Raw genomic sequence first — 16,732 nt, forward strand, 5'->3', positions numbered from 1 at the left:
GAAGAATCTCCCGTTCACTTCCAAGCCTGTTTGCATCACACTTCTTTTCTCAGCCCTTGGGAATCTAACGACCACGCGTCTCCGGGCTGTGCCAAACAGAATAGTCGTCCCCCTAAACAAACAGCCCGGCGAATAATCGCAAGAGCTCCAAGAACAAGGTAATAAATGAGTTGAGATGTCGCCCACCTTGCGCATCAGGCAAAACCTCAACTTCACGTAGCAACCATCAACAGCAGCAGCGATAGATAGCGATGCTCGTTTCAATAAGTCTAGAACACCCGCACTCCGCCTATACCAACCTGGATGTTGTGCAGGGGAAGATCTATCTGAGAGTCCCGAATCCGAGCAATGTCTCGAACATCGTGGTCAAGTTAGAGGGCGAGAGCAGGACGAGGTTACTGGCGGCTGTGAGACCGGATAGGCCCGACCGACAGAAGCCAGTGCTTGAGGTCCATAAGGTATGGCGCGTCCAGTGCAACCGCAATCTATGGAGGTTCTGATAGGCATTGTAGATCTTGTACAAAACTCAGGTCGTGTGGCCTGCGAACCAGCTTCCAGAAGAAGCAGTCGCGAACCCGAAGGCGACATATACGCTGAACGCCGGCCAATTCGAATATCCCTTCCAGTTCAAGGTCAGCTCCAACGAACAGTCGAAGGGGTGATGTTTCCTGACTTCATCTAGATTCCATTGAACAACGCTTGCCAGCCCGTGAACAGCCTCGCTACTAATGTCAACTTCAGCAACATGGCACTCGAGGTTGCCCGGACCCCAACCCATCACGTTAAGCAGACCCTTCCTCCTTCTCTCAGCGGTTTCCCCGGCGAGGCGGAAATAAGATACTATGTGAAGGTCACAGTGAATCGACCGTCGTTGTTTAAAGAGAATCCAAGAGCGGTAAGTTCAACCCAGGGCTCTAAGTGGTGCACATAAGCTAATCGGAGCTAGTTGGCCAACCTTACATTTCTTCCCATTGAGCCTCCAAGACCGACACAGACTGATGGGGAGGCATACGCTAGGAGGCAGCACCAGTTCTTGGAGAACCCGCCTAGCGTTGCAGCGGGCAAAAAGAAGGGCTTCTTTGATAGAAAGGATTCCTCCTCCTCCAGCAGCATACCTTCAACTCCCTCTTCAAGCGGCCCGCCTCCGCGATTCATAGTTGATGCGCGTCTGCCGAATCCCGCAATCCTCACATGTAACAAGGATCTCCCGCTGAGGGTCCTCCTCAAGAATATGAGCCCGCGGATTAAGAATGTATACCTACAAATGTTGCAGATCGAATTAATCGGGTACACCAAAGTCACCGCACACGGAGTTGAACGCACTGAGTCAAACAGCTGGATAGTGGCCAGCTTCAGCAATATGAACATCCCGCTGGGCAATCCCATGGATCCGGTGGGAACCGAGGTGCCAATCAACCCAGAATACTGGTCTGGCAAGCCCCTTCCAAATACGATTTGTCCAACCTTCCAGACCTGTAACCTCCAGCGATACTACGAGCTTGAGGTGCGCGTCGGTCTTGGGTACGGATCCTACAAACACGGAGAAGATCAACTAGTCGTCTTGCCCCTCAGACTGCCAGTCAAAGTATACTCTGGAATCGCCCCGCCGCCCGCTCTCCTTGAGGCCACCTTAACCGGAGAGGCTGGCAAGCTTAAGCCGTCAGCTAGCGCAACGCTTAGTCCCCCTCAACAAGATCAACCACCACACACGCCCATCGATCCACCAGGATTCTCTGGCGCCAACGCGTTCCCGCCTGCGCAAGGCGTGCCTATGGCCGGTGGATCAGCGCAGCCCGTCTATGATGATGCACCACCGAGCTATGAAGATGCAATAGGCCAGGACCTTCCGCCGATCAATGGGTATCGGGGTAACTACCAGCCACCGCCTGTACCAGAAGGGGCGCCCAGGTTTTCGGATGAGAAGAGGAGATGAGGGTCTCATAAACGTGTAATCAAGAATGTAGCTCTGTCATCTAAAGGTGACTGGCGCTTGATTCGCAAAGGACACTCCTTGCAGCCAGGAGCATTGGGCATTGGGTAGAACTGGCTTCAACGAACCCAACAGGCGCTTCCAAAGGAGGGGAGCTGCATCAGTTTGACATACAGACTTTCATTTCTTCCAATCAGCCCTTACCCTTAATTACGTTTCGAAGACGACATGAGAAGCGCGTGGGATCCACAGGAAAATGGGAAAGTTGAAACACTTCAACTCCCACCGCTTCATGTTTTAAGAAAGCGGAGGTAGCCATCCAATCACGATAATATTTTTGATCACACCTTGCCTATTCGTCGGGTTGCGCCGTAAGGCACGTCGAGGTCTGCGAGTGAAAATGCCTCAACTGCATATTCCAAGACTTTGCGATGTGAAGGGAGCTGGTATAGTTTTCCGGTCAGCAACGTCGCGGATCGGAAGCGTTGAGGTATGCAAGCGCGTTGCGGTTCGCGAGACGTAGGTAAGGCGCGTTCCTTTGGGTGCGCCGTGTCCTGAATTTTGTTGATTGGTTCATAACTTCCTTTCTCTGCAATATTTCCTCAAACTAGATTTACTTGCAGAGTTTTCAAGGCGATGCTTAAACTGGAGTACACGTTGTAGCCACGTTAGGAGTTCACGATAATGTTTTGGTGTTTTAACTCGATCAGCAGCTTGAAACGCGCCCAATCTGTGTCAACTTATCGATGACCGGGGCTAGTTATCGATAACTACTGAGCTTGTTTCAAGCTCCATGGTCCTCTTTCCCAAACAAGACGCGAACGCCGCAGATATGGACATGTTTGTTTGTATCCCCTCGAATCGTGTTTCGTCAGTTGCACCTCCAGCCGCGTCTGTGGCCTCCAGCACGCGACGGGCATACTGGATTCGACGAGAGTCGTGTGGCTGGGAAGCGGGGATGGTCGGTGAGAGGAGCCAAGCACTGCAGTTTCCACCCTCCCGCATAGACTACTGCACGAGAGACTGGCCGTCTTCAGGCTTTACATTCACCCGATAGGCTGCCCGCTGGGAAACGTTTCAAACCCTGAATCAGGCTCCAGCCGCCGCCCAGAAACAAACCACTCATCACGTCGAGAACTTAAAGACACGACCGCGCACCGCGATATGGTCGCGATTCTTGTTCAATTATCTGCCCAAATCCAGCCGTAGAAAAGACGCACAGCTGAGCGAGCCCCAGAGACTCTGAGTCTTTGACTCACACTTGCATCTCACGTGTAAACGATCCCCACACCCGCACGCTGGTGGTAAATAGGACCCAAAGGTAGGCCAGTCGCGATGCCAGATGCTCCTGAGGTTTCCGTCTTTTTATTCTTGCGATCGAGATTGAAAGTTCTTCTACTACGAATTATATGACCACCATTACGTATGTATGCGCAACGTCCATCGCCGCCGTCGCTCAAGCGATCGGTATCTGGCGAGAGCCAGAGCAGTTATGCGAGCCAGACCACGACTGTCAGCCGCTCGAGCTCTAAGCTGCTGTTTGGGGAGATTCCGCTGACACCTGCGACTACTGTGGATGGGAGATGTGAGATGCGCAATCCCCGACGAACGACCGCAATACTGATACCATACAGCGACAAGATCCAATAGCTCAATATGCAACCTGGTTCTGTCGACGAGCTCCGCTTTCTTGCGCTTCTGGCTGAACGATACCTGTCGCGAGAATCTACTTGCGCACGTTGAGCAGGAGGACCTGCCTAACTTTCGTCTGGTCTGCCACGACTTCTCCACCCGTGCTGCACCGTATCTCTTTGAGTACCTTACGGTTACATTCAAGCCTTCGACTTTTACCAAGCCGGCGCGCATCGAAGCTCTCTCCAGGGTAGGCCGTCACGTGAAGACTTGTACCTTCCACATGCCCCATGGGCCTGAGACATTCCTCTCACCCATCATTGATCCCGAGACTGGGGAGGAGAAGCCGTTCTTGTACGAACCCCAGGTCCAAGTCCCGCCAGCTGTGAGGGGAGAGGGCAAGCAACCTAAATATGGTACGTGGGAGATGACAGACCTTCTCATCAAACAGTATCCACCTCTTTTCCATGCAGCAACAAACGTCCCAGCTTTCATTACGGCCTTCTCAGAACTTGTCAACCTCCAACACCTCAAAATATCCTGTCCTGGCTTCAATACTGCGCCCCGGCACCGGCGTAGCGCTGTAGACTATGCGCTCATTTCCCTTCGTATCGCGGTCGAGCGTGCGCCCTTGTTCAGCCTTCACACCCTCTCACTTCTTCCAATCCACCCAGGTGGACTTCTCTACTTACATCCCATGCTTGGTTTTGGCAGCACACCCACTTCCGCCAAGCGCTGGACCCAAATCCGTCGTCTGGCCATCTGTATGGAAAGCATTCCGCTCTCCTGCTCTTCCACCCGCGCACGCATGCAGTCTCTAGAACACTTGCGCATCCTCCACGCCTACCTCCGGACCCTTTCGAAAAGCCTCACGCGCCTCTTCTTCAGATGGAAAGGCGAACGCGGCCCCTCGCCCCTTTCCTTGGACCGCGAACCCTGTATGTTGCCCATTGAAGAAGAGTGCATGCATCCAAGTATGCGCGGCCACGTCCGTGGTCCCCGACCCCTCAGGTTTTCCCGCCTTCGGCATATGGAGCTTGAGAACGCTGTCATGGATTCCACGCAAATCGCGGATTTCATCCACAAGCATCGTCGCACGCTCGTTGAATTCAACTTCGAGGACGTGAAGCTCAGACAAGGGAACTGGGATGATGCGCTCGAGCCTCTAACCCATATCGCCGGCAGCGATAAGTGGAAGGAGAAACAGGAAGAGGTTATGGATGTCCCGATTATTCTTTCCCCTGTGGACATCGAGCCTAGAGTTATGGGTCCGTTGCTTGCCGAAGAGCATGAGCAGGAAGAGGAGGCCAAGGGACGCAGCGGGCTGACGCTTTCGAGGTGGTTGTCGAAACCGAAGTTGCCGCAGGTGAAGAGGAATGCGAAGGAAGGGTTTTGGAGTGGTGGTGAGCATATGAAGAGGTTCTTGAGGGGATCGATCTTTCCTTTCCATAAGTAAAGTGTGGGGCTGGAGCAAAAGATCAACCCTCTGCTCCGGCTTCACATAAAGAGAGGGGGTGTTTTTGGTGCTTTGCATGGCTGGTGTCGGGTGTTGTTCGGAGTACTACTGTATCTTGTCTGTCAACTGGAAACCTGGTTCTAAGGTTTGAATGGGATGGAAACGACGGGAACGCATCGCGAAGCGGGCATTGGAGTTGGAGTTCTCCAGGAGCGTTGGGTCGTCGGCAGGCATGTACTAATCTCTGTCGGCGCTTTTGTCAATTCCCTGACTCGGGTTCGGTCAGGTGGAGTAAGCATATCGGTGGCCATGGTTCGAGATTGGAGTATTGGACATGTGGGATGGGTGGATGGCGCAAGTGCCGGCTTCCTCTGGCAATGTTATCAGAGTCGAGGCCATGGTACTAGTATCTGGGTTGGGTCTCGGTTTTCCTTTTCTCTGTCGTCTGATTTGCCCGCCTTATGTTTATGCTTCACGGCCGAAACGACGATGATTGCCATGTTGGATACAGCGAAGATTTTTGTATATACGCTCCTTTAACGATGATCCTTTACGATCTTTATGTTAACTCTAAATGTAATTTCCTGCTTCCATTAACTCAGCCATATCACTTCAACATGCAAACTCTCTCAAAGCCCACCGCGTCCCCAACTGACCATCCATGCGATTGGCCGTCTTCCTCTAAGTAGCACCAGTCACGAAGTTTGTATGCGGTTAGCTCGGTGAATATGAGGGAGCACGTGCACCAGACATCACTGCCGAGGCTTCTATTAGCTGGCTTGGCAATGCCTCGCATTCACATGAAATCCGGGGAACGCAAAAGGTCCGACAGACATCATCAATCACAAGCAAGCTTCAAATATCCCCCGTGGCCCAGTTCTCCGTTTCTCCTTCTTCTCAGATATTCATCGCCTCTTCAAACTGTTAGATTCCCCTTCAATCAACCCAACACAAACATTCAAGTTCGAGAAGTTCAATCAGCACATTTAAGGACATAGCCACAATGTCTCTCAAATCAGGTCAGTTACTTTCGCACATACCATCGGTGGCCCTCCGCACATTCGGCCCTTCAAGACCCGTCGGTGCAGAAGTCCCTTTGGCCGTCTCTGTCGGACGTCGATTACGACAGTCCTCGGACATGCACCATGTCTGAGTCGACCCGACCTGTCAGCATATGACGACGCAACAACTACGGACCGCAGCAGCTCCATTCTCCCAAGCCTCCTATTCTATCATCCCCATGGCTTAGCCTCCAAAGCTGTCTTAGGATTTACGAATTGCTTCCGCCATGCTAACCCACCTTTCCCAGCCAACTTCCCCTCCTCAGCCGCCTTCGACGCCATCGCCGCCTCGCTCTCCACCTCCGAGTCAGACCGTAGAGACGCGATAAAAAAAGGCGGCGCAATTTTTGCGTTTCAACTCAAAAACGGCGAAAAGGTCGAGTCGTGGTACATTGACCTCAAAGAAACCGGGACCGTGGGCAAGGGCACTGCGCCCGAGGGAAAGAAGGCGAATGTTACGTTGGTGTTGAGTGAGAAGGATTTCCAGCAGCTAATTGCAGGCAAGGCGAATGCGCAGAAGCTGTTTATGAGTGGGAAGTTGAAGGTGAAAGGCGACGTTATGAAGGCGACGAGGGCAGAGCCGATTTTAAAAAAGGCGCAGACAGGGGCGAAGCTGTAGTTTGGGGGGAGGGAGTGTATGATACGTATGGATGGTAGTGCTGTCGGAGGTGGATGGACCGCTGGTTCTAGGTGAGGGGGTCTTACAATTTAAATACCTGAATGTGGCCTGTTTTTACATATCTGTGCACATATGTGATAACCTTCCTACTTGGTAATTACACAAATATAGTCGTCTTCGGCTCTCAACTCCTGCGTTGTGTGCCTTGACGTCATAGATAATATTTCTTTACTAGACCATTGCCATGGTTGTCTTATTGCCTTTCTAGACAAAAAACTAACTGATTTAGACAATACAATTCCTTCAATGATGCTCCTCAACTATCGGCAATAATGTATATGTGTTGTATAGGAGGCAGCTAGCAACCAGCTCATACCTCTTAACGAAAATTTCGGACCGCCGAGTAACAGGTAAACACGCACGCCGATATGACTATACAAAATGATATTTAATATAGTAAGTTTACTTGGTTAATACCTTTTCTTCAATACGTGGCTAGTCTCTACATGCCCCTACACGCGGAAAAGAAGCTAGCTTTTCCCTTGAATTCAGTTCCAACTCTTTGCCGCGTTCGTAAGTAAAAGTCTTGGTTTTTGCCATTAGGGGTGAGTGGGTGACGTTCAGAACCAGAAGGCATGATTCAAAGTGCCATATCTATGAAATGTAGGGATTTTCACGGCTCCCTGTCGCGGCAGAATGGTTCTTTGTATACCAGTCAGCGTGTCCGGATAGCTCTCCCCAAGCTCCTTCTTTCTCGCCTCCAATACCTGCATAGATAGCTGCTCAGCCTCTTTCCATCGCCCCTAATTCCAGTACGTCGACGCTAGGTTTCCCATGCTGGTCAGCGTGTCTAGATGGCTCTCCCCAAGCTCCTTCTTTCTCGTCTCCATCACCTGCATGAATAGCTGCTCACCCTCGCTCCACTGCCCATCGCTCAGCAGACACAACCCCACTTTCTCAAGTAGCCCAAGTCTATCTCCACTGCTTCTTGGAAGCACTCCTGACTGAAAGAGATATTGCGCGTGGGGTAAGTACGTCCTCCAAGTCTTTCTATTACTGTGATCGTTGGTCGGGGAAACCTCTTCTAGTTGTCCTACTACCCGTGCCGATACCGCCGCAAGCTGGCCACTTCCTCGTAGCTTGTTTCGGGTAGCAAGGTGGACCAGCTGATGCAGGTCGAGCTCCCCATCCGCCCGCCTTGTCACGAAACCATACCCGGTAAGAGTTCCGATGGAATCCACCATCTCCTTCCGAAACTTTGCCAGAGGAAGTAGCGACTGTGGTACATCCTTTGGGTCTACACACGATATAAATGACAAGTACTCGGCCGCGAGGGGTCGTGCCGCCGGATGTGCTCAAATGAGACCAGCCATGTAGTTGCAACCGGATTCTTGACCTCCTTATATCTCCCTTCGTCCTCAAAGTCGTCGCTGAGGAGATCCACAACACTCTACTCTTGCTCTGCTAAGAATGACAGATAGTCTGATAACTAGGTTCCGTTCTTATTGATGTATGCGGCTGCCTGCAGGATGGCGAAGGGAAGGAACGTAAGTTGTTCCAGTAACTTGAGCGCGTCCTGGCGATAGTTGAGGAGATTCTGGTTGATCAAGGATTCACTGAGCAGCTGCATTGCCGCCTTGTCGTCCATCTCCGAAATCTCAATCACGTTTGACTGTGCGAATGTGACAGCGATCTTCCGATTCCGTGTGGTGAAAATGATACACCCTTGATGGCTCCTCGGTAAGCAGTCCATCAAGCTACAGGAGTTCTCACTTCTAGGTAGCCATAGGTCCATATCGTCAGCATTGTCGAATATCACCAGCCAACGGCCCGAGCCCCCCTTGCTCAAGTAATGCTGTACGAGCTGCTCTACATCTGCCTGCGCGTTCTGTAAATGCTAAGCTGCCAAGCTGCCATGTGACGTCGAGATATGCTTGGTACAGGCGGTCGGGGTTCGTGGCCAACAGCCAGAAAATCGAGCATTCTGAGTACCTTTCTCTCGTTCGGTAGGCTAGCTCGAGTGCAACCTGGGTCTTGCCGACGCCTCCTAGTCCGGCGATTGCAAGCTTCTGTGGTTGGTCTTTCGTAAAAAGAACGCTCTCGAGACGATTTAGATGCGAGACCCGACCAACGAACCGCGGGTTCCTCATGAATAGAACGTGCCATCACGCCTCGTGAGGGGCTGGACAACAATCAGCAAGAACAACTCAAAGGGACATGTACTGTACTGTTACGAAGCCCTCTGATAGATATGCTATACTCCTGTATAGAATAAGCCCTAAGCTAAGACCGTAATCCATTACCGTACATTTACTATATCTGCGAAATTTATGCCTGCTTTCCCTAAACCATGTCAGCCTGTGAATAGCGATTAGTTTGTTTGGCGAAGTATTCGATGTACCCACTTTGCTTCTGTTTCAGGTTCTGAGTACAGTCACGCACACGGAACTTCTGAGTCTAATGCCTGAGGTATTCGTCCGTTGCTGCTTCTATTCTGCCTTGCTCCTTGTACTCAGCCAACCCTACTTCTTGAAGTCCCTGCTCAACATTAAAACGGAAATAACATTTTTTGTCAAAATGTTTTGCCCATCGAGCTACGAACTTCCTTTCTACATCCGTCTCAGTCGCGATCCGAACTAGCGTTTTCGAGAGGAACTTGAGCATGTTATCCTCAATCACCTTTTTGCCAGGATTCCCTGTCCCAATCGAGACAAAGCATTTAACTAAAGGCTTTAGATCCCCCGTCTCAGGGCATCAGATGCTTGCAGCCTCTCCTTCAACCTCATCAACAGGATTGTTTGCACTAAGCGCACCATCCACGAACTACCGTGCTTCGATAGAAACAGGGTCAAAGAAGCCGGTCGCTGCGGACGTCGCAAGGGCTGCCTCGCAGGTCGTAGTAGGGATATTGCGCTCGTCAGGTAGGGTGTAGCTCCTCAAGCGCGTGACGCCGGTGATTTCCTTCGCAACGGAGCAGACGAAGCTGGCGGTATGTCAGCAGGAGGCAGGCTGTCTACGCGGTAGGCATACGTTCGACACCCAGAGTTCTTCCCATCATTAAATGCGTCTGTCACTGGGGCCCCTTTGCTGCCTGCTACCTCTTAAATCGCCATTTTTAGTTTCTTTGAGTCGAACTGGCCTTCATTTGGCCCCTCCAACCCAGAGGAACCCAGTGTGGTTTTTCCTCGAACACGACTTTCATCAGCTTGTTGTATGCTGAAATGCACTCATCTATGTCCATCTGAAGCTGGCCAAGCATAATAGCGATAAGCCTGCTGCTATTAGATGGTGTGAGTGTGGCATTGGTTTGATACGTACCATCCTGTGCCAGTGCCTCCGATAAGGTCAAAGACTTCGTATGGTTTCATACGAGCGAGGCTGCTAGCTCTACGTGTCTGATTTAGTCGGTCCATAAGGCCCTTTAGAATGTACAGCGTTGAGAGACCGCGAACTCCGCCGCCATCAATAGACAATAAGCAGAGACCAGTTGTGAAGACTGGGTCTGACTCTCCGCCCTGCTCGGTAGCCAGAGTGTATGTTAGCGCTCGCTCCATCGTTGCGTGGGCTATCCCGATGGACTATGGGCTCGGAGGATGAAGAGAGATGGAGCTCTGGAGAAAAGGCTAGGCGGCATGTTGCAGCTCTTCTCAGCTAACATCCAGCGTCGAGGAAGTGCACAGGGCAGCGCACGGGACGCATCATTGGCCATGTTTATTTCAGCTATATCATTCTGGAAACAATTAGAGAAGAGATCTCTTTTTACCTGCAAATTTAACATTTGCGCTGCGTATGGGAGTGTTTTTGAGCCGTCGTAGACAAGCACGGCTACAGCTGCAGTGGGGTACGCTCGCACCAGACCGGCGCTTCGCTTCATGCAAGGGTAGGATCTTGTGAATCGGCCAGTAAAAGCGGAGTCCGGATTGATAAAGCTCGTTAAAGACGAATATTGATCTGCCACGGGTTTTCTTGCACCTACTTGCACTAGCCTCTTGTTCGTGCAACGAACCCAAAAAAGCGCCACACCCTGGCACTACAGCAGTGCGGCAACCCAAACTCTTGAGACTCAACTGGTCAACGCACGCCTGAGGATTCGTAGCCTCTCAATGCGCAATATCCTGCTAGGAGGCGACTTAATGTCCAACGCTACCAAGCCGGCCTTCGCTGATATCTTTTATGTAAGACAATAATTAAGCTAAGGGATCATTACATTCAAAGTATTTGCCTTGTTTCTATTTATCCCTATTAAGATCCTAAAAGGTAACAGTTAAGTATCAACTATATAGCTCTGCAAAGGACGGGGCAGGACTAGAGATGATGATTAGTCCGAGTGCACCTGTCATGGTATGTTTTTTGCTACGCAGTGCCTCCTTCTACTCCCTCTACTCCCTCTAGATTAGCATGTCAAAACACATACTGGACTGTCAATATTGCTTGCTAGAATTCGCTTGCCCTAAGAGGAAAGGACGGTAAAAACTTAATACCTATTTCTAACCACCTAATCCTAGCATAAGGAACAATTCTCTAATTTCTCGAGAGCCTACTTACATCTCATTGTAGTATGTGCGCCCGTTTGTGTCTATGATTGCCTTCTATCGTTTACAGGATCTCAGCCTGCTGGGTCTTCAAGCTACACACGTGAAGACGCGCTAAATTCGCTTCCTAGGTTCGGCCATTATGTTTCATTATGTTTCAGTTTACACTCAAATGTTTGATTGACAGTTATCATTATCAGCCGCTGATTATTGGTAGTACAGTATTTGAAGACACTAAAAGAAAAGTGTGCTTAATAAGTAGTTGAATAGTTTTGCAACCTGATGGACGCTTTACTCCGGTCCGGCGTGTCCTGGCGCGTCATTTTACTGCATCTGGCCGCGTGCATCCTTAGCTTGAAGCCCCAACATCCTTAAGTAACAATCATCTTCTCGTCTGTCATTCCACGGCAGCCATCATCACCCTTCCCATTTGTCGATAGGAATATGAAGAACGATCTTCATCAGGCAGTCGTCGGTTGGGAGGATAGAGAGAAGTTGGATGGGATTACGCATGGTGAGAATAGATTTTTGAGTTACGCGTGGGTTAATTGGGTTTGGGGTGCGAGAGGGAATAGAATGCGGAAGTATGTGTTTCTGCTTAGTGGGGGTTTTTTTTGGGGGGGGGGGGTGAATTGCAATAGAATAGTATAACATACTTATAGGTTTGCTGTCTCGATCGTATTCACCGTAAGTGCGTATTGAAGTACAAAATTGTCAGCCTTAGGGAGCTTGATATGAGCAGTGTCGACATTTGATTCTGCTATTTGTCTACTCATGGATTTCAACGGGAAGCACTATTTCTGGCATGAATAAGACATGTTTGAATACTGCCGTATAAATCGCAATGCGTCCAATGAATATTTCCCAAAACCCAATACAGAAGTATATATACTTGCAGCTATTTGTTTCCAAACATGACATGACAATCTCAGAGGTTAGATTTGAGATTTCCCAAATTGACAGAAGGCAGTTTCAATACACGAATCGCGTTTCCACCCATGAAATCCTGCACAACCTTGCTTTTAAATCCGTCTTTAGTGCCCACTAGATACTCGTTGACATTGTCAACACACGTCTTCCATCCCAGCTGTGGGAAATTGGTTCCGAACATGACCTTTTCCCGTCCAGTCGTATTAGCAAATCTGATCAATTCCGATGCATAGTATTTTGGCGACCATGCGCTTGTGTCAATATACACATTTTGATGCTTCCATGCTACTGCCACAGTCTCCGCCACCCAAGGATACCCCATATGCCCCATGATGATCCTGAGGTCGGGGAATTTGAGTGCGATTGCATCGATGTATGGGATCGGTCGACCAACCTCGCTTGGACACAACGGTCCCGTATGGCCAACTTGCGTGAGGAAAGGAATGTCAAGCTCGATGCATTTTACGAAAAGAGGCCAGTAATGTGCGTCGGTTGGGGGAAGGTTCCACAACCAAGGAACGACTCTCAAACCCACGAAGCCTTCGACCTTCACGTAGTGCTCTAGCTCCTTGACCGCGCTCACAGGGTCATGTAGATCCACAGCAGCTAGACCGAAGATTCGATCTGGATAGGCCCGAGTATATTCTGTGACCTCCGCATTTGAGAAGATTGTTTCCCCAGCCCGGCTCCAGGCCGACATGCAGATGTGCGAGACACCCGCTTCGTCCATCAGGGTAATCACATCCTTGGGTGAACGCTTCTGATTAGTGGTTCCAGGGTCTGAATGACTTTGTGCAAGAAGCCGCGCAACTTCTGGGATTGCTGCACCTAACTATGCATGTGTTAGTTTGGGTGCGCGTCGGATATAGCCGTGTGCTACTTGCACCAGGAGGATTTGCCCAGACGTCAACGATAGGGTACTGAAACTTCTTCGCTACCATTGTTCTGGTGAATGGATCGGAAGGGAAGGACTGAAAGAAAGCTGCTGACAGCCCACGGTGATGACACTTTTATAGGCCATGACATGTTATATGGTAGTTGAGCCGAGGTGCCTTTTGGACGATCGGAATTCGTATTTTGTTGGCCGAATGCGGGGAGGCGAAGTTAACATGTCATACAGCACAAGGCAGTTTGACGATCTCTCCTACCGTTCTCTTTACATTTTATTCTTTGGGAACCCGACTGAACGCTTTGTAGACATCCTTTAAACTAGGTAGCTCATGATAAGCGTGCAATACTTTTGATATTCCCAACCACTTTGCTAAATGCAGCTTCTAATGTCCCATCTTCGAGTTGAGGAAGTCTGTCTAATAAGGGTATATAGTGCGAAGGTCAGAGTGGTTTCCTCCTTTACGAGTGCCGTACGTTCGATGCGATCTCGGTCCGCTGCTTTGAACATGCTTGTTGTCACTATTCGTCCTCATGGCGGTCCCAGGAATGCAATACCATACATCTTTCGCCTCAACAAAGCCTTATCCGGTGGAATAAATTTGAAAGACAAAAAAATTAGTATCGTTTAAGGTCCTGTATATCTCCTTCCAATCCAGTTAACCTTACTGGAATTGAAGTGTATGGGGAAACTGTGGATAACCTTATCCCGCTACACTCGAGAGCACAAGGAGGGTCCCTAAGTCGCGTTAGTGTGTCGTAGGGGCAGCGCTTTGTTTAGTGAATAGGAAGAAATGTTGAGGTAGCTATGTTCAATATGTGCACGTGTTTCGAGAAAATAGGTATATTGAACATTCAACAATAGAATTTCCCTGCTGGGCTATTAACATCTGTTGTTTCTCTGCTCTCTTATTCCCTGCAACCAGCCGAGTTTGTCTGACCGGAAAGCGGGGCACAAGGATGACGCGCAAAAACAGGGTGGCTTAGGTTTGAATGATAACTAGGGCTTCGTAATTGTGGTCCACGACGTCAGTCATCACCCTCTCTTTTGCCAGCAGGGTGACTGCAATGGATCCCATTTCTGGAGCAGGTCTTGCAGCAAATATAATCCAGTTTATCGATTTTGGCTACAAGGTAGTCGTGCAAGCAAAAGATATCCGCGACTCAGCTTCCGGAGGATCTAAGGAAAATAATGAAATCGAGACGGTCACAGAAGATCTGAAGAATATTACCGAGTCGCTGGATCAACACCTCAAAAGAGAAGCAGCCCACCAATCAAAACCCACAGATGAGAGTGCACTTCAGGATCTCGGCCGAGATTGCCAGTCTGTGGCTGAAGAACTTCTTGCAGCCCTGAAGAAGCTGAAGACTACAGGAAAAAGCAACAGGTGGGACTGCGTTCGCCGGGCACTTTTATGCGTGTGGAACAAAGAGAAGATTGTACAATTAGAACACCGCTTGGACCGATTCAGGCAACAGCTAACCATCAGACTGCTAGCATCGGCTCGGTAAGCGTATGTTATCACCTTGATTGCACACAATTTGCTGATTTCGCACAATATAGTGACGCCTTGACAAAAGTCTATCAACAACAGTCTGCTTCCGTCAACGCGCACAATCTCTTTTTGGAAGCCTTTTTACGACGTGTTAGAGACAATGAACAGTGGCGAGACCTTATAGACACCATTCGCAATTCTACTTTACCACCCAGCGTTGAAGGTAGTCAGGAGGCTGCTGACAAAATAGACATATTCATTTCGATCGAGACTTTCAGGAAGGAGATCTTATCTAGCCTCCACTTTCATGAAATCTGGGATCGTCATAATCGGATCGCTGAACGGCACCAGAAAACCTTCGAATGGATATACGAGGATTCGCCGACAAAACCGAACACCTGGGTTAACTTTTCAGAGTGGCTGGAGCGAGGTACAGATATATACTGGATTACAGGGAAGCCGGGCTCCGGGAAATCGACCCTCATGAAGTTTTTATACGATGATCCTCGAACACGGAAACACCTAAGTAAATGGTCCGGGGACTCTGACGTAGTATTATCCGGGTTCTTTTTTTGGAATTCTGGTACGGAGAGACAAATGTCTTACAGCGGCCTTTTGCAAACTTTACTCTACACGTTGGTCCGGAAGTTACCCAACCTCGTCGACCGCATTTTCGCTGAACGCTGGGAAATATACAAGTTTTCTGGGAAATTCGATCCTCATTGGTCCGTTCCTGAGCTCTCAAGATCCCTTCGAAACATCTGCAACGCAGAATTCCAAAAAATGAGGTTGCTTTTCCTGATCGATGGCCTGGATGAATACCATGGCGACCACAACGAACTCGTCGGTCTACTGCAGCACATGGCCCATTTCTCCCATATTAAAGTCTGTGCGGCGAGTCGACCCCTAGTTGTATTCCAGCGTGCATTTGAAAAGTCTCCTAGCCTGATGCTTCAGGACCTTACAACAACAGACATTGAGCTCTTCGTCAAAACCAGCTTCTATAACTATAGCGACTTTCTGCCACTAGAGAAGAAAGATCCACAGCTAGCCCGTGAGATTTGTTCAGAGGTTACCAACAGAGCTGCGGGTGTGTTTCTCTGGGTGTGCCTGGTTGTGCAATCGTTATTGGCTGGAATTAGTAACGGGGACAAGATTGTAGATCTTTACAGAAGGCTGAAAGAACTTCCAGGAGACCTTGAGGCTTTGTATGAACAAATCTTGCACAGCCTGGACCACTTCTATCTGGCGCATGCATCACGACTATTCCAGATATGTCAGGCCGCCGACGGAGAGATTAGTCTTCTTCATCTCTCTTACGCAGATGAAGAAGATGATAAAATGTTACAGGTTAAAGAGCCGATTATTCTAGGCAAGGGTGACTTTTTTTACAGGCTCGCATGGATGAAGCGGCGTCTAGATAGTAGATGTAAAGGGCTATTAGAAGTCACAGATTGGCCGCTGCATCTGTCGTTGCGACTTAGGTACGCATATTCTCTACATGTTGCAATTAGTTGATAACTAATGAAGGTATAAGTGATGTCGAACATGACCCTGACAAGTTGGAGAACCTAGGGAAGTCCTCGGTTCAATATCTACACCGAACAGTGAAGGATTTCGTGGAAAGACCCGATATAAGAAAAAAGCTTCTTGCGGAGACAACCTCTTTTGATCCAAACATCGCCCTCTGCAAGGCGGCCATAATAGAGATGAATACTGTAAGGTGTTCAGATTGGGATGCGGCAGGAGCTCTTCAACCAAGCGTTATCAAAGCCCTGAAAAACGCATCAAGGGTTGGAGAATCCTACCAAAACACCTTGATTCCTATCCTGGACGGGTTGAACACTGCCGTTACGCAACGAGTACGACAGATGAGGCATGACCCTGAGCTTTCTTGGAAGTTCGCATCTCTTTACGGAACCACACCTCATTCTCATGCCGTTTTGCTGCCGCTAGCATTGCGGTTTGACCTATGGGCCTGGATAAAGGCACTCCTCGAGCGGGGTCATCCTTCGGTTGCGAATGCACCACGTAGGCCTTATCTGTTAGCAATATTTTCTCCGGAAGCGGCTGGGACGGCGTACGGGAAGGGAGAGGGGCCTAGTGCCCGATGTGCTAAATTGTTGATGGACTGGGGTGCGGATCCACTCGAGAGATTTGGCCGCTCAACTGTTTGGATGCAGGTCAA

The 16,732-nt window shown here is 49.6% G+C and overlaps 6 protein-coding genes across 6 annotated transcripts; 4 read left to right on the forward strand and 2 right to left on the reverse strand.

The window, feature by feature from the left end:
- Positions 1 to 251: 251 nt before the first annotated feature.
- BDR25DRAFT_224658 (arrestin) lies at positions 252 to 1,933 on the forward strand (the record flags this gene model as incomplete). The annotated part of the gene is made up of 4 exons (XM_033685156.1): positions 252 to 458; positions 513 to 632; positions 683 to 895; positions 947 to 1,933. The coding sequence occupies 4 exons, from the start codon at positions 252 to 254 to the stop codon at positions 1,931 to 1,933; spliced, it is 1,527 nt and encodes a 508-aa protein (XP_033547763.1).
- Positions 1,934 to 3,355: 1,422 nt separating this feature from the next.
- On the forward strand, positions 3,356 to 5,018 carry BDR25DRAFT_224251 (uncharacterized protein; the record flags this gene model as incomplete). Its single annotated transcript, XM_033685136.1, has 2 exons — positions 3,356 to 3,515; positions 3,565 to 5,018. 2 exons carry the CDS (start codon positions 3,356 to 3,358, stop codon positions 5,016 to 5,018), a joined length of 1,614 nt encoding a protein of 537 aa, XP_033547764.1.
- Positions 5,019 to 5,851: 833 nt separating this feature from the next.
- BDR25DRAFT_286215 (sterol-binding-like protein) lies at positions 5,852 to 6,874 on the forward strand. Its single transcript, XM_033688232.1, has 2 exons — positions 5,852 to 6,037; positions 6,328 to 6,874. Exons 1-2 carry the CDS (start codon positions 6,022 to 6,024, stop codon positions 6,696 to 6,698), a joined length of 387 nt encoding a protein of 128 aa, XP_033547765.1. The 5' UTR covers positions 5,852 to 6,021; the 3' UTR covers positions 6,699 to 6,874.
- Positions 6,875 to 7,481: 607 nt separating this feature from the next.
- On the reverse strand, positions 7,482 to 10,252 carry BDR25DRAFT_368595 (FabD/lysophospholipase-like protein; the record flags this gene model as incomplete). Its single annotated transcript, XM_033697068.1, has 11 exons — positions 7,482 to 7,567; positions 7,642 to 8,020; positions 8,065 to 8,146; positions 8,189 to 8,577; positions 8,621 to 8,797; positions 9,048 to 9,155; positions 9,225 to 9,443; positions 9,480 to 9,501; positions 9,571 to 9,681; positions 9,890 to 9,970; positions 10,017 to 10,252. 11 exons carry the CDS (start codon positions 10,250 to 10,252, stop codon positions 7,482 to 7,484), a joined length of 1,890 nt encoding a protein of 629 aa, XP_033547766.1.
- Positions 10,253 to 12,158: 1,906 nt separating this feature from the next.
- On the reverse strand, positions 12,159 to 13,101 carry BDR25DRAFT_314101 (amidohydrolase 2; the record flags this gene model as incomplete). The annotated part of the gene is made up of 2 exons (XM_033691431.1): positions 12,159 to 12,988; positions 13,047 to 13,101. The coding sequence occupies 2 exons, from the start codon at positions 13,099 to 13,101 to the stop codon at positions 12,159 to 12,161; spliced, it is 885 nt and encodes a 294-aa protein (XP_033547767.1).
- A 1,015-nt stretch (positions 13,102 to 14,116) lies between these two features.
- On the forward strand, positions 14,117 to 16,268 carry BDR25DRAFT_152265 (uncharacterized protein; the record flags this gene model as incomplete). Its single annotated transcript, XM_033683913.1, has 3 exons — positions 14,117 to 14,556; positions 14,613 to 15,990; positions 16,059 to 16,268. Coding segments are annotated over 3 exons (2,028 nt in total), but the record flags the coding sequence as incomplete, so codon positions are not given.
- Between the last annotated feature and the right edge of the window lie 464 nt (positions 16,269 to 16,732).

The sequence above is a fragment of the Lindgomyces ingoldianus genome (genome assembly GCF_010093535.1).
Source record: "Lindgomyces ingoldianus strain ATCC 200398 unplaced genomic scaffold BDR25scaffold_15, whole genome shotgun sequence".
In the NCBI taxonomy this organism is placed as follows: Eukaryota; Fungi; Ascomycota; class Dothideomycetes; order Pleosporales; family Lindgomycetaceae; genus Lindgomyces; species Lindgomyces ingoldianus.